Below are 16,347 nucleotides of genomic sequence, written 5' to 3' on the forward strand. Positions count from 1 at the left end.
AGGAGTGAAACTGAATACACTGACCGTGAATACAGACTTTCAAAGTAAAACAGGAAACATGGAGATTAGACAAAACACATGAACCGGGGAGACATAGTACAGGGGAGATGACATAACTGACAGCATGGACTTGACAATATAAGACACGCAGACATAAACACACGAAGGGCAAGGGAGACTTAATACACGGGTGATATGTACAAATGGCTGGACTGCCTTAGTGACCCTAAACAAAGAATAAACATAAAAATAGGCTAAAACACAAAACACTGGGTCGCACGACCCAGGACCATGACAAAACTATTAATAATGGGTTTTGCCTCATAGGCAAGATTTTGTTTCCACATTATTGTCTCCAGTTTCTTGTCAGCTACATAAAGTTCAATGTCATATTTCTTAGCTATTAGCTATAACCTCTGTTGATGTACAAGAACTACTTTGATATTATTTAATATTTTTTGTAATTAAGTGTTCAGTCTCTGTAATAAAATATTAAGCTCAACAGTGTTCAACACTGCACTGAGGTCTAGCAGAGTAAGCACAGAGTGCTTGGTCACTGACAAAGGACCTCACCAATACCACATTATTTCCAAGCTGTAACAGAAAGTGCTACCAATAATTTTTAATGGATTTTTCATGGCTTCATTTTGTTCCTTTTGACTGAGGTATGCAAGACTCAGTCAGAACAGTGACAGTTAAAATAAAGAGAATTGATAACCCCTGTTGTGATACCCAGACAAAACCTGTTTGCAAAACTTTTGTCATTTTGTCTGTTTTGTCTTTGACTTCAGCCATGCACTCCAGTCCAACCCCACCTCCTCTTTACCTGAGCCTCCTTCTCTTTCTGTCATGGAACTCCCCAGTTCTTTCCTGTATGACAGTGAACAACAGCAAGTGTGAGTCTGCTCCATTTGTACCAGGCCACAACCTGATTGGGGAGGGATTTGATGTCATCACCCTGCACCGAAAAGGAGCCTACCTGATTGATATAGCTACTTACCGCAAACCAGATGGCACCTGTACTCTCTGCACCAACCGCAATCAAAACAAAACTCTACAAAAAGTAAATAGATAAACTGTGATTACCAGCAAACTATAGTAGATAGGTTATGTGCACATCTTAATCATGGTGTTCTGTTTTTTTATCTTCAGCTGCCGGCCTCTGTTGTCGACTGGCGTGCAATCAGCCAATGCAAAACCGATATCTCCAGCAGTGCACACACCACTGTTAGGTACAGTATAGTGTAGTATATTTGTTGCTGAAAGGACTTCATCCCAGAGATCATTGTCATCTCATTACTTCACCTAGTCTGTCACAATACCAGTTAGCCATGACAGACACATATTTTTCTTAGATGTCTGGTTGGCACTTTGTCTCTCTCCATTAAAAGGAAACACCAACAAAATGAAAGACTATTAACTTCTTTGTGAGTAAACTTTAATATTCAAAAAAGGATCAAATGATATTTCCTCAACTGTAGAATAAAACTACAAAGATGGGTGAATTGTTACAATACTGGAAGGTAAAGTGATGACCAGGTCACAAATTTCTTGTGTTGATTATCAGCATTTTGAAATCTCATAGCAGTAGGAACAAAAGAACTTCTAATGTGTTCTGTCCTACACTGCTTAGGAGAAGAAGCCTGCTGTTTACATTTCTGACCCTTTAAAATATTATGGAGAGGGTGACTAGTATTTTTTCTCCATACACCTTTCCACAATAATTCCCAGTGAATCCACAGTCCTGCCCATTAATAAGCCAGCCTTCTTCAGTAATATGTGCAGCCACATACTATTCTTACTCACCATACTGCATTCCCATCACAGTGTAAAAAGGGGAGGGCAGTAAAATAGGGGATACTGGCAACAACAGTCTGATAGAATAGAAACAGCGTCTCACTACATACACTGAATTTATATTTATTTGCTGGGGCACACTACAGAAACTCTCTAAATCCTTTAGATTTCTTGGCTGTCATTTGGCAACTCCAAGATTCAGCTCCCTCCACATTTTCTATAGGACTGAGGTCTGGAGATTGGCTTGGCCATCACCTTAATGCTTCTTTTGCATGTTGGAAGACCCATCCATGACGAGCCTTAAGTGTTGTGGCTGACAGAAAAGGGTTCTCGACCGAGATTTTATGGTAAATAAAATCCATTGGCCCCTAAATTTGGTGACGTCACCATTTAGCAACAAAACATCACCAAAACATAATGGTTCCCCTCCATGCTTGACTGTAAAAAAGTTTAAAGAAATGAAACAAGTAAATAAAAAGTAATTCTTCTCCTTCAAATTGTGTCCACAGTTCACTACTTAACTCTAACACTGATCAGGACATCCACGACTGGAAGGTAGGAAGCATCTTGCACTTACTGTTTGTTTCAAAATTACTGTTTGAAACTACAAAATACTGTTACTGTAATTACTTGTTATTAAAACTAATAGAAATGCAAAATTTGTAAGCAACATCGCATGCTGATTTGTTTCTTTTTTTTTCTTTTACAAGTGAAATGTGCACTGAATCAAACAGACTGTAATAACATAAAAACCTTAGTATGCAAGTTCTCAACAAAAGGGCTGATTTGATTAAATTTTGGCTCACTGAGCTGTGTAAATGTGATACAAATATGAATTCCTTGTCTCATTATTTCATTTAATATTTCCAATTTAATATTTTTGATCCCGAGAAAAAAAGTATTATATTCAAAGTAATTGAGTGAATGAATAATAAGACAGTATTTATTATATCTAATACTTTTATCTATTACTTTTATATTACATTGACTGTTATTAAAAACAAAAATGGTAATGAAATTACATTTCTATTTATCAGGCTGGACTAAATATAAATCCCAAATCTACCAGCGTGGGGATTGGAGGAACACACTCCATGGCATATGCATTTGCTACAAAAAGGACCAAAGAGGACCACTACTCCTTCAGCACACACACGGTCACCTGTACTCACTATCGGTTAGCTGTGAAAATCCTGGCATTACCACATATACCACAAGTTTAGATTAACAATATATAATTTCAGTTTTTAATAATTTACTAATCAGTTTCATTCTATCTAGTTACCGGGTATCAAGCAGACCGACTCTTAGCTCTGAGTTCAGCAGGGATGTGGCCAGTTTGCCAAGTCGCTATAACTCCTCCACCAGAGATCAGTACAACGAGGTCATAGATACCTACGGCACACATTACATTCGCAAGGTTAAAACACAGAAACACTGTTAATTAGATTATTTCAGGAGTAAAAACACTTTTTTATTAAAACTTTGTGCTACATTACAGGTTCGTCTTGGTGGCCGTCTTAGACGAGTCACAGCTGTACGAACCTGTTTGTCCAGACTAAACGGATTCTCCTCAAATGAGGTACATGAAAAACATTTGCCTGCACACAGTCACCAGACTGCATATTTCTACTCCATATGAATAAGAACATAAGGGATGCTAAATAGTTGTGTTTTTGTTTGGTTTTTGGCAACAACTGAATAGTGACATCATTCTTATTGCATTTGTATATGAATGCAAGGAGCTTATTCCCTTCCAAAAGATATTCTCTCAGTTGTTCTACTGACCAAAGTGAAAGAAACCATTGTACCTTATCTCTATAATTGTCTCACAGTCCATCAGGAGCTCTCTCTGCTGTGCTGAAAAACCTCTAGCTTCTGTCGCTGCCATTTTCAACATCAACAACAACCATAAACACGGCACCTTTTAACACTTATTTTGCCAAAAGTGTTTGCTTGTCTGCCTTTACATGCATATCAACCTGAGTAACACCCCATACTTAATCCATAGGGTTCATTATGACATCAGCTATAATAGCTTGAACTCTCCAGGTAAGGCTTTCCATAAGTTTTAGGAGTGTGTTCATGGGAATTTTTGATCATTCTTCAAGAAGCACATTTGTGAGGTCAGACACTGGTATTAGATGAGAACTCTCTGCTTTAATTCATTGCAAAGGTTCTGTCAGGTTGAGGTCAGGACTCTGTGTGAGCCTGTCAAGTTCCTCCACACCAAACTCACTCATCCATTTCTTTATGGATCTTGCTGTCTGCACTGGTACTCAGTTATGTTGAAACAGGAAGGGGTCATTCCCAAACTGTTCCCACAAAGTTGGGAGCATGTCCAAAATACCTTAGTGTATTGAAGCATCAAGCGTTCCTTTCACTGGGACTAAGGGGCCGGGCCCAACTCCTGAAAAACAACCCCACACCACAATCCTCCCTCCACCAAACTTTCATGTATTTCACAAATGTTTGTAGCATGCCTAGGTGCTTGATTTTATACACCTGTGATCACGGAAGTTATTGGAACACCTGAATTCAATGATTTGGATGGATTAGTGAATACTTTTGGAAATGCAAGAGAGGACAGATGGTTTGAAAGAGGAGTGAAAGAAGCATCTATGTCCACTGTGAGCGACCATCTTTGAACAGAGGCGGGGGTTTACGACACCAACTCTCTGCCATCTATAATCCAGTTTTGAGATCCCTTCCCAGACGCCTTAACGCCCACTCACATCCTGGGCCATCTGACCTCAGGAATTTGCATGACAAGGTGAGGCCAGGTTTCACAATGAACCCACCTGAAACTCTGGCTGATTGGGGCCCGCACCCAATTTCACACCTTGGCTCAGGTGATTAGAGGATCATCAGGGGTCCTTTTGTCCCTCTGTGGGGGGTCACTCCCACTAGGTTTATATCTGGGACTCTCCACCATTTGACCTTAGAACTGAAGAAGCTTCTCGGATGAGAGGTGAAACGTCTTCAAGCAACTTAAAGAAGTCCAGACGCTTTTCTTTGCAAGCTCCTTTGACTACGATGACCTGGATGACTGAGAACCTTCACAGACATATTTTAGCCACTTCTGCATGAGAACTGTCAGCAGCTGGTTCTGTGACCCAGCAGTTTCAGTTGGTTTTCATCTCTTTTGTTATATTTTGAAGATAATGTGGAGGTTGGGATTATTATTAATTGGCTGTGAATTTTAGTTTAGTCTGTTTTACCCAGGCCTTCTGTGCTAGTTGTTTTGTATTTCTTGTCCACGTGTTTCATATTGTAAACTCTGGGTTGTCATGTCTACGTCTCGCTATGTTTCCTGTTTTATTTTGAAAGTCTCGTGTTTCTTTGTTCAATGTGCTTAGTTTTACTCTTCCCCTGTGACGTTGTTATGTTCATTTGTGTCAGCTGTTTCCCCATGTGTTTCCACTTCCCCTGATCACCTCCTGTGTGTATTTAGTCTGTGTGTTTCCTTCAGTCTTTGTCCTGTTGTTCTGTGTTCTTTCTTTCATGTCAAGTTTCAGGTAGTTCATGATTCATGTTTATATTCATATTTTCCTACATGCACCTGTTCTGATTCATGTTTTTGTAATAGTAATCAAAGTTTAATTTCTCCAGTTTAGGTTCTAGTTTAGTTTTCGCCCCACTCGCCTTTGTTTTGTTTGTGTACTGTTCTTATCAGCCACAAGAAACGGCTCACTTTTTGTCCAAGTCACGTTTCACGCTCCGTTTTAGTCTGCATTTGGATCCAGTGTTCTCTCTACACACCGTCAGCTCCCCACTGTCTGTGACAAGAACTTGCCTGACTTGTTCCACCTGTGACAAAGACACATCCAACCGACTGCTGTTTGAAAATTGCTGATTACTTACATTTACTTACTTACTTATATTTGACATTTTCTTCATTGTTATCTCTCCTTTCTCTTTTTTTCCAAGTTTGTTTTTCAAATTTCTCAACTGCCAGTGGGCATGAATAGCGTAAATCAGGTGAATGGTGATTTCACTCTTGCCTCCTCCTATCCGAAACAGGCATCAGGATTAGGTAAAAAGAGAGAGAGAGAGAGAGAGAAACACCTGCGGACATTTTAAACACTTAATGAATTAACGATCAACTACAAATTGTTTCCACTTCTTTTGGAATAATATGAAGAGTATGGATCTGGATCTGTACACATAATTTACAAGAAATCATGTGATGGTTAGCATTGCCAAAATTTTCAACACTGCATGCATGTATAAGTAATTTGTAACATCTGCATTTTAACAAATATCAATAAAGTGCATTAACAAACAGAAAATACAGACAAAAGACAAAGACAAAGAAAAATAAGTTACCATACCAGGCACAGGGAAATTGACCACACTGTGTACCCTCTGGGAGGAAAGCCACAACTGGCCAATACTGCACAAAGGTCCAGTGACAGAAGCTCAGTTCAGTTTGATTTATATAGCACAGCAAAAGTTGTCTCAAGGAACTGTGTTTATTGTAAGGTAAAGAACCTTCAATAATACAGAGAGAACCAGAACAATGAGACATGAATACCTTTCTTTGTTTAAACAAAGCTTTCTTATTACATTTTAAATTGGCTCTACACCAGGATATTTTTAGGACATTTTCAATAACCCTTGAGTGACACACTTAGTTCACAAGTTCCATGACATGTAGGCCTAACATCACAAGCGCTTCTCTTTGGCATGTGTTCCTATTTAATGGAAGTCCTGCATCTTATGTCTTCTCCTGCCTTCTAGTTACACTCCTGCCTGTCGATGGGTGTCTCCATTGGCTTGGGAAAGCTGAATCCATCTGCTGTCCAAGGTTCTTGCAAAAACCTCCTGGAAAACCGGGATGTTGCCACTAGGTATAGCTCTGGTCTCCACCAACACTATACGGATGTGGTGGGAGGTGATGGGTGGTTGGGAGAGTTTTCACTTGCATATGATGACTCCCTGGGTTTTAAAAACTGGCTGAACAGTCTGAAGGATCATGCAGATGTTGCTTCCTACTTCATTCGCCCAATGTATCAGCTGATACCGAAAGGCACAAAGAAGTCAGGGATGAAGGCGGCCATAGAGCAGTACATAACAGACAATGATGTGAGTCAATCACACAGCCAACAAAATTGCTGGCGGGGCAATTCTAACCTAGATTTCAACTGTTGTCCTCGACAAGCCTGGAGGGGGAAGCTAACTGTGGAAATCATCCAGGCCTGGAATCTGAAAGGAGATCATCTTGGCCCAACTGACAGGTGAGACAAGCATGGTTAGGGATTAGGATTTAGAGTTTTCTAAAGATTTCCGAATCTCTAGGATTTAGAGATTTAGAAATCTGCAATATTATTCATCTTTGTGTCTTTCTCCTACTCACAGCTATGTTAAACTGAGGTTTGGTTCCATCAATCATCAGACTCGCATGATCGAATCAAGTTATCCCCGATGGAATGCTTATTTTGATCTTGGACAGGTCAGTGAACCCTGACTACATATAAGATCAAGGATCATATTGAAGGAATTTTAATACTGCAGGTTTGATGTACTGATTTCAATTTTTAGAACTTGGGCTACTTACATCTTTTATATACAGTTAACTTTAGCTGTTCTTTAACTGAGGTTATTTATTTCCATTTGGTTAAGTTTAAGCAGAACTAATTCTTTCATCAGGTATATTTAAACAATTTAAGGTAATGATTTCGGTTAATATGAATGCTTTAACAATGTCAACCATGTGTCATAAAGTACTGAATGCAAATCTTGCTACTGCACATTTTCCTCCTTATTTAAAATATGTAACAATATGACATATATATCAAAAACACAACAGTGCTACCAGAATTTACATTCTATGAATTAGATGTGAATTACCATTGTCACTATTGTATATGGTACAAAATCTCAAGCATATTATTTGTAGGACAACAGTATATTAAATCCTATTTTTAATGCTTTTTTTCTCATGAAGGTGGACACACACAGTGATGTGTATGTTGAATTATGGGATGAGGATCTGTTCTATGATGATCTTCTGGGATCATGTTCCCGGCGTCCAACTCAGGGGACACGTATATTTTCCTGTTCAGCTGACAGTGGCAGCTATGAGTTCAAGACCACTCTGACCTGCGACTCACATCTCACAGGAGCCTGGTGTCACCAATATACACCATCTGCATAATGAGAAATGCATTTTGGGGCTGCATGTCTTTCTCCTATAATCAATTGTGATAAATCTGTTGATCACATAAGAGTCACATGACTGATGGGTTTTTTCTTTCATTTTCCTCGTATATATATCGTACATATCCATTTTTTTAATTTGATCTTCTTTTCATTTGTCATTCAGTTATTTTTTATATTTTATATACATATGTAGTTTCATTTTTTTCAGATTATACTTGATTTCAGTTTGTCAAATACATGTAACCCTTTTGTTTACCTTCTCAAACAAATAAAAAAAGCAGGGTAATGTTAAATTAAAAAAAGAAAGAAAGAAACATGATAACACAACAAGAAAATATCACATAATATTTGTTAAACAAAAGACTATTATACTTCATGTCACAGTGTGGGCAGGTCAAACACAAGTGCATTTGTCTGGATATACAGATTTTAAAAAGTAGGAATTTCTGGGGAAATTATTTTTAAATTCAGCATCTGGTGATTTTAAAATGTGTATCAATGAAGTTATATACCCTCAAAATTATAACGTGGTGAGTAACGACAGGTTTTGATGGTAATTTCTTAGAAATACTCAGAATACGTTTCTACACCTAGTAGCTTCTTGTGGCTGCTCCCTTACTCACAAAGAGCTGATGCACCCCTGAGGAATTTGTGTCTCCTCCCATTCTCAAACTGTAAAATATTACACTATGAACCCACTACCTTTTTTTATACAGCTTAAAATAGCTTAATTCATTTGCAAATCAAGCAAAGGATTTGATAATGTTTTTGATTTTTATTACTCTTAAAATGTTTTAAAAAATCATTGCCACAAACTAAAAATAAATAAATAAAAGATACGTGTACTGTTGCTGTTTTACTGTAACTAATTTTCAGATAAACCTAATTATAAGGGAATCCATGTTGTGTGAGTGTATGTGTGTGTATCTGCATCCCAGCTGCATTATTTTTTTACTATAAAATATATATATATTATAGTGACTGACAATAATTGTCTCCAAGTTACAATTTGAAGAAGCATATGTAGCTCTACAACACTGCTGGTGAGGCACATTGATGAGAAGGAAGTGTCATTCAAAATAGCAGCAAAGTAGCTTTTAGTTCAGCTAAAGCCTCCAGTCAAAGCTGACACTATCGATAGAAGCTTGCAAAGTAATAGAGTAGTCATGACATGCAGAGGTAGATGTACATTGGTGCTAATGGCAATAGTACTCTCCCAGTTCCCCAGCGGGCCCCGGGGTTTCCATGTTTTTTTGTTTGTTTTATTTACCAAGTTAAACACAAATCCATCAAAGCTGCTTCTAACAGTAAAATTCACCATTCAGCTCACAGTAAAAAATCAAGTAGATCTTCCACTCAGTGTCTGAGGCTGGGTGCTCGGATGTGTACTGGCTGACTCCCTGAGGCTGCGTGGCAGGGCCTGACAGAGCCACGGGCGCCAGGCCCTACCAAGCAGCCGGCAGGAGCACCCAGCTTAGGACCTCGGGCCTCTGGGCCCAGGGGCGGTCCACTCTGCCGTAGCTGGCATGTTGCTGCAGCGCCATGCTGCAGAGTGTTGCATGGCAAGTGATGTAGCAGATTTTTTGTGTCTTTTCTCACTGTCCCTCTCCCCCTGTTTTTCTTTCCCTCTCCTTTTCTTGAACTTCTCTTGTCTATGTCTTTCCCGTTCCTATCCCCGGTCATGTCTGATTGCAATAACTTAAAAGTTATAAATAAATACATACATAAATACACACACACACACACACACACACACATAGAGCACACACACACACACACACATTATAAAGATCAATCAAGTGGACCAGTATGGCAAAGATGTAATGATCCATTTGGGCATTTGGGAAAATAAATCTTTTGGGCATTTTTCTTGGCCCTCAGACAATAATTGTGATTGCTACAGTGCCGAACGGGACAGGCAAAAACAAAGACAATAAAACAAGCAAGATCTACTCGTTTTTTACTAACAGGTGAGGGCATCAGCCACTGGCAGGGCGTGTGGTATGGGAAGATTGGCCCCCACATCATGGGGGGGCCTAAGATGTTTCCAGAGCGGTGGAGCGACTTGACACATAACATAGACAAACAGGCACACAGAGACACAAACATGCATTCCCACCATCATGCACACATATAAAAATATTCAGCACTCGCCCAACATGGAGACAAACAGAAATGAACACTGTACACACACTCCCCAAACATACTCTATACCCCCTGGTCCAGGTATCAGAGGGGCAATCTGCCCCCGGACCCAGTAGATGTTTCCCTTTGCTCTGGGGTGGAGACAAGCAGACCACCCCCGGTTTTGCAGCAGCAGTGAGCCAAATAATCAAGCATGTATATATAAAAGAGAGAAAGAGGTCAGTGCATAGAGCTAATTATAGCTCCTGTAATCTTGAAGTCATTGAAGTCATCTATGAGCTTCAAAGTGCATATTAAACAAATACGTAGGACAGCTACAAAATCTGAGACTGCAAAGCTGAGTGCAAATTTGTTAAATTAGACTGCAAAACCTGCAAGACACTCTCAGTTTAATTACTCCTCTTGCCAGACCAACCGCCGCCATGACTGACACTCTTCTCTCTGTATTCCAGTACCACTGATCTTCCCTGCTGAGTCATGACCCTCTCCCTGAGTTTTTTCACCTAGTTCCAGTTGATGGTTCCCCGCATAGTTCACATAGGTAGCTCATGTCACCCTGGTATAAATCTTCATGGTCTGAGATATGTAGCCCTTCACCCTCTACGCCACAGACTTTAGCCACTGCACAGAGACCTGCCGTCTTTAGAAGTTTTCTGATGACTCTGTGGTGGTTGGATGCATCAGCAGGGGTGATGAGTCAGAGTACTGGGCTGTGGTCGACTCCTTTGTCACGTGGTGCGAGCACAATCATCCACAGCTCAACGTGGAAAAAACCAAGGAATTGATTGTGGAGTTTGGGACCCAGGAAACCCTTGACCCCTGTTTCAATCCACGGGGTCAACGTGGACTTTGTGGAGGACTATAAATACCTTGGAGTATACATAGACAATAAACTGAACTGGTTAAAAAACACTACTGCACTTTACAGGAAGGGCCAGAGTCATCTGTATTTTCTGAGGCGGCTGAGGTCCTTCAACATCTGTCGGACAATGCTCAGGATTTTCTGTGAGTCTGTTGTGGTCAGTGCTATCCTCTATGCTTTTGCATGCTGGGGCAGCAGGTTGAGGGTTGCTGATGCCAACAGACTCAATAAACTGATCCGCAAGGCCAGTAGTGTTGTGAGTATGGAGCTGGACTCTCTCAAGGTGGTGCCGGAGAGGCGAATGCTGTCCAAGATAAAGACAATGTTGGACAATACCTTCCACCCACTCCATGACATGCTGGTCAGTCACAGGAACACGTTCAGTGAGAGACTGAGATTACCAAAAAGCACCACTGAACGACACAGGAAATCATTCCTGCCTGTGGCCATCTCCCTGTACAACTCCACCATCTAATACAATGTAAACACTGCAATAGTTACATTCTTTTCCATACATCCTCTTTTCTTGCTCTGTATGTTGTTGTCTACTTTTTATTATTAAATAATTTAAAAGAATGGAAGTTGGTCAGAGCTCCTGTAACTGGCAGCCTCTCCCGTGGCGACATCTTGAAACAGATTTGAGGCTTTGGATTTCTTCGAATTTGTTTTTTTAGTGGAGTTCATTTCTGGTTGTGTGCAAATGTATTTTCATTTATGTGTGCATGCGTGGAGATCTGAGGTTGGTTGGTAGGGTGGACCTCTGCACATAATCGCATGTGTGTGCAAACATTTCTGTGTTTGGATTTCTTAGGATTTGGTTCCTTTGGTGGACTTCATTTCTGGTTGTGTGCAAATGTTAGAACATTCATGTCTGCATGCGTGGAGATCTGACGTTGGTTGGTCGGGTTGGACCTCTGTGCATAATCACATATTTGTGCAAACATTTGTCTGTTTCGATTTCTTGGAATTTGGTTCCTTTGGTTGAGTTTTGTCTCTGTTTGTGTTCAAATGTATTTTCGTTCATGTGTGCATGTGTGGAGATCTGAGGTTGGTCAGTAGAGTGGACCTCTGTGCATAATCACATGTGTGTGCAAACATTTTTGTGTTTGGATTTCGTAATTTTGATTCCTTTGGTGGAGTTCATTTCTGGTTGTGTGCAAAGTCATGTGTATTCATGTTTGCATGCGTGGAGATCTGAGGTTGGTTGGTAGGGACCTCTTTGCATAATCACATATTTGTGCAAACATTTCTGTGTTTGGATTTCTTGGAATTTGGTTTCTTTTGTAGAGTTTATAGAATTCCAGCATGATTACATTGCTTTGTTTTAGCATTATGCACCAAGTTAATTATTTAATGATGAATAACCCTATTTTTTGCAGTTAAGTCCAACTGTATTTAATTGAGTTGATCCAACCCATTCAAATTATTTTAGTCCAACAAAAATATTTAATCCTAGAAAGGCATTTATTAACATGGAAATCCTTTACATGGTTTTTTTAAAATAAGTTTAAAATGATATTTTGAATTTTGCAAGTCCATGCTACTAACCACTCTTTCTAGATTATATCATCTCATATTAAAGTGGCTGAATTTCATGCAGATCCTACACAATATAATGATGTTCACCATATAAACAGTTGTTTTATTTAAATTACAAGTTATAAATGTAACAACCACCCAATTTTATTTTTTGAGTGCTTTATTCAAAGCATACAAGGATTTCAGTTTGGCACCAGTGTTTTCGAGACTCCTTAGCTTTCCACCTGACTCTGCTCTCTCAGGTAAGTAAAAACATTTTTCTTTTTAGGCTTGAATTGAATTCTTTTTCCTTTTTTTTAACTGCTTTCTACATTATACTAAAAACATCAAATATATTAAGCAAGATATGAGGAATTATGTAGCAAAGAGAAAAAAGATAAATAACTCTAAATATGTCTTATATTTTAGATTCCTCAAAGTAGCCACACTTTGCTTTGTTGACAGCGCTGCAAACCCTTGGTCTTTTGTCAATGAGCATTATGATGTAGCCACCTGAACTGGTTTTCACTTTCACAGGTGTGCCTGGCAGTATACAGCTGACAGCCCTATGAAAAGTGTTAGACTTAATATTATGGCAAGAACCAATCAGCTAAGTGAATAAAAGTGACAGTCCATCATTTCTTGAAGAACTAAAGGTCAGTCAATCTGGAAAATTGGTAAAAATTTTCAGTGTGTCCCCAAGTGCAGTCGCAAAACCCATCAAGTGCTATGACAAAACTGGGCCACATAAGTACCACCCAAGGAAAGGAAGACCAAGAGTCACCTCTGCTGCACAGGATAAATTCATGTGAGTCTCAGAGATTGCACGTTAGTAACACCTCAGATTAGGGCCCAGATAAATGCCACACAGGGTTCCAGTAACAGACACATCTCTACATCAACTGTTCAGAGGAGACTGCACGAATCAGGTGTTATGGTCAAATAGTTGCTAAGAAACTACTACTTAGGAAAAGCAACAAGTAGAAGAGATTTGTTTGGGCCAAGAAATACAAGGAATGGACATTAAAACCACTGGAAAACTGTGCTTTGTTCTTCTGAGTCCAAATCTGAGATCTTTGGTTCCACCCCTTGTCTTTGTATGACAAAGAAAAGGTGAACTCTACATGCATGGTTCCCACCGTGAAGCATGGAGGAGGAGGTGTGACTGTGTGGGGGTGCTTTCCTGGTGACACTGTTGGGGAGTTGAACAGTAGCACACTGAACCAGCATGGGTACCACAGCATCCATTCGGTTTACGTTTAGTTGAACCATCATTTATTTTTCAACACCCAAATACACCTCCAGACTCTGTAAGGGCTGTTTGACCAAGAAGGACTGATGGAGTGGGAACTTGTTGGAAAACCATTTCTGGTGCCTACCTCATCTACAGACTGACTACCTCTCTCCAAAAAAGAGAAAGTCAACAGTGTCCAAAGCAGTGATCAAAGCAAAGTGTGTGTGTCACGGTTCTGGGTCCGTTGGACCCAGTATTTTGAGGTTATTATGTTTTGGTTTAATTTTGCATCATGGATTATTCTTTATGTTTCTCTGGTACTTTGTGTTTCAGTTATCTTGGTGTTTTGGATTGTTTTCTCATTCTCTTGTTATGATGATGATGATTATTATTAGAGTTTCATGTTTCTGTTATCCATGTTTTAGGAATTGTGGTTTCACTTATAGTTCAGTTCCATGTGTCATTTTCTGTCTGTCTCTCTGTGTTGAGTCCGTGTCTCTGAGTTGTGATTCATGTTTCCTGTTTTATTGTGAAAGTCTTTGTCTTATGTTAGTGTGTGCAGCTTTGTTCCCCCTGTCTCATTAGCCCTGATCTCTCCCAGCTATGTCGCCCTCCTGGCAGTGTTTCACGTTCATTGCCATTGCTCAGTTTATGTTTTGTTTTATGCCAGCAATAAAGCTGAGGTTTGAGTTACAGTTCAGTGTCTGAGTCCTGCGCTTGGATCCTCCTCTCCGCCTGCCCGCACACAGAGCCCTGACAGTGTGTATTTTGAAGATTCTAAAATATATATTTTTTGTTTAGTACATTCAATTCCAATGTGTTCATTCATAGTTCTGAAGCTTTGGTGAGAATCTACAATGTAAATAGTCATGAAAAAAAGAAACTATTAAATGAGAAGGTATGTTCAAACATTTAACTGATAGTGTATATAAAAAATGCTGATGTTATGCAATGGGATTGTGTACTCACATTAAAAAAAAATTGATCTCGCATTTGTGTCACAGTGTTCAAAAAACACAGCATGATAGAGCAGGTACCCATGAAACAACCATATTTGGTCCATATTTTCTATCCTTTCTAATGATAAAGGAAGCATGTATGAGGTAAATAGAACTGGTCCTAGCACAGAACCCTGTGGAACTCCATAATTAAACTCAGTGTGTAAAGATAACTCTCCATTTAATAAATATTAATAACTGTAATAAAATATTATGGTCAACAGCATCGATTGCTGCACTGAGGTCTAGCAGCACAAGCACAGAGTCCGCTGCCAGAGGCCACAATGGTCATTGTAATTAACTTTCCAGTATCCCAATTTACCATCTTATAAAAATGTTTTCTCTCGTTCTGTTGCACATCTCCCCTGACACTCTCCTCTTCACCTCTCCTGTGCACCCGACCCGACTCTATGCACCCATGTCTCCCTAAACTGGTGTGTTTAAATCTGCAGCAGAAAATATGCACATACAGCCAAGCTATAACTAAGCACTAACAAGCTTTCTAAAAAAATGGAATTAATTAAATATTTTTGATTTCACTTTCTGTCACTTTCTGTCTGTATATGTCACATGTGCTGATGATGTATGAGTTTTATTTGGATAATGGCTTAGAGTATGTTTCTGCTTTAACTCAGATGCAGAAGGCTTTTGAAGATGCCTCCTTTGCTCTCAAAGTGGGAAACATGAGCGGTCCATAGCCACCTCGTGTACATGGATGACATCAAGCTGTATGCCAAGAGTGAACGAGACATCGATTCACTGATCCACACCACCAGGATATACAGCAATGACACTGGAATGTCGTTCGGACTGGAGAAGTGTAGTCGGCTAACCAAGTGAGGGAAGGTAGTCAGAACTGAGGGGATATAATTACCAGAAGGCAACATTTCAGAGATAGAGCACAGTTACAAGTACCTGGGGATCCCACAGGCAAATGGGAACCATGAAGAGGCCGCTAGAAAGGCTGCAACCACCAAGTACCTGCAGAGGGTCAGGCAAGTCCTGAGGAGTCAGTTGAACGGTAAGAACAAGATCCAGGCTATGAATATCTACACCCTGCCTGTGATCAGGTACCGTGCTGGGATAATAAGCTGGTCAAAGGAGCAGATAGAAGCCACTTAAGCCAAGGAAGTTCCTTACCACGCATAGAGGGTTTCACCCCAAGTCGGGCAACCTGAGGCTGTATGCTAAGCAGAAGGAGGGAGGCCGGGGACTGGTGAGTCTCAGTACCACAGTCCAGGGTGAGACAATGAAAATCCACAAATACATCAGGAAGATGGCCCCAACCGACCGCGTGCTCAGTGAATACCTCAGCCGGCAGAAACCCAAGAAAGAGGAGGAAGAGGAGGAACCATCATGGAAGAACAGGCATGGTACCACCGGCAGATAGAGGAAGTGTCTGACATCCAGAAGTCCTACCAGTGGCTGGACAAAGCTGGACTGAAAGACAGCACAGAGGCACTAATCATGGCAGCACAGGAACAAGCTCTGAGCACAAGATTAATCGAGGCTGGGGTCTATCACGCATGCATACATGGAACGCAACAACTAAGTAGCTGGCATAGTATACACAAACATCTGTGCCGAGTATGGACTGGAAGTCCCAAGGTCAAAATAGGAGACTCCTC

General features: G+C 40.1%; 1 protein-coding gene across 2 annotated transcripts; it reads left to right on the forward strand.

Moving 5' to 3' along the window:
• Positions 1–460: 460 nt before the first annotated feature.
• On the forward strand, positions 461–8,257 carry LOC102300317 (perforin-1). 2 transcript variants are annotated; one of them, XM_014335853.2, is made up of 9 exons: positions 461–1,063; positions 1,153–1,232; positions 2,307–2,352; positions 2,835–2,974; positions 3,079–3,181; positions 3,299–3,379; positions 6,541–7,037; positions 7,159–7,252; positions 7,748–8,257. In XM_014335853.2, the coding sequence occupies exons 1-9, from the start codon at positions 668–670 to the stop codon at positions 7,955–7,957; spliced, it is 1,647 nt and encodes a 548-aa protein (XP_014191339.2). In that variant the 5' UTR covers positions 461–667; the 3' UTR covers positions 7,958–8,257. The 2 variants fall into 2 exon arrangements, with proteins under 2 accessions (XP_014191339.2, XP_005929394.2); XM_005929332.3 differs by having other exon boundaries at positions 464–1,063; positions 3,079–3,217.
• Positions 8,258–16,347: the final 8,090 nt, after the last annotated feature.

The sequence above is a fragment of the Haplochromis burtoni genome, unplaced genomic scaffold (genome assembly GCF_018398535.1).
Source record: "Haplochromis burtoni strain Fernald_Lab_line unplaced genomic scaffold, NCSU_Asbu1 Contig_122, whole genome shotgun sequence".
Taxonomy (NCBI): Eukaryota; Metazoa; Chordata; class Actinopteri; order Cichliformes; family Cichlidae; genus Haplochromis; species Haplochromis burtoni.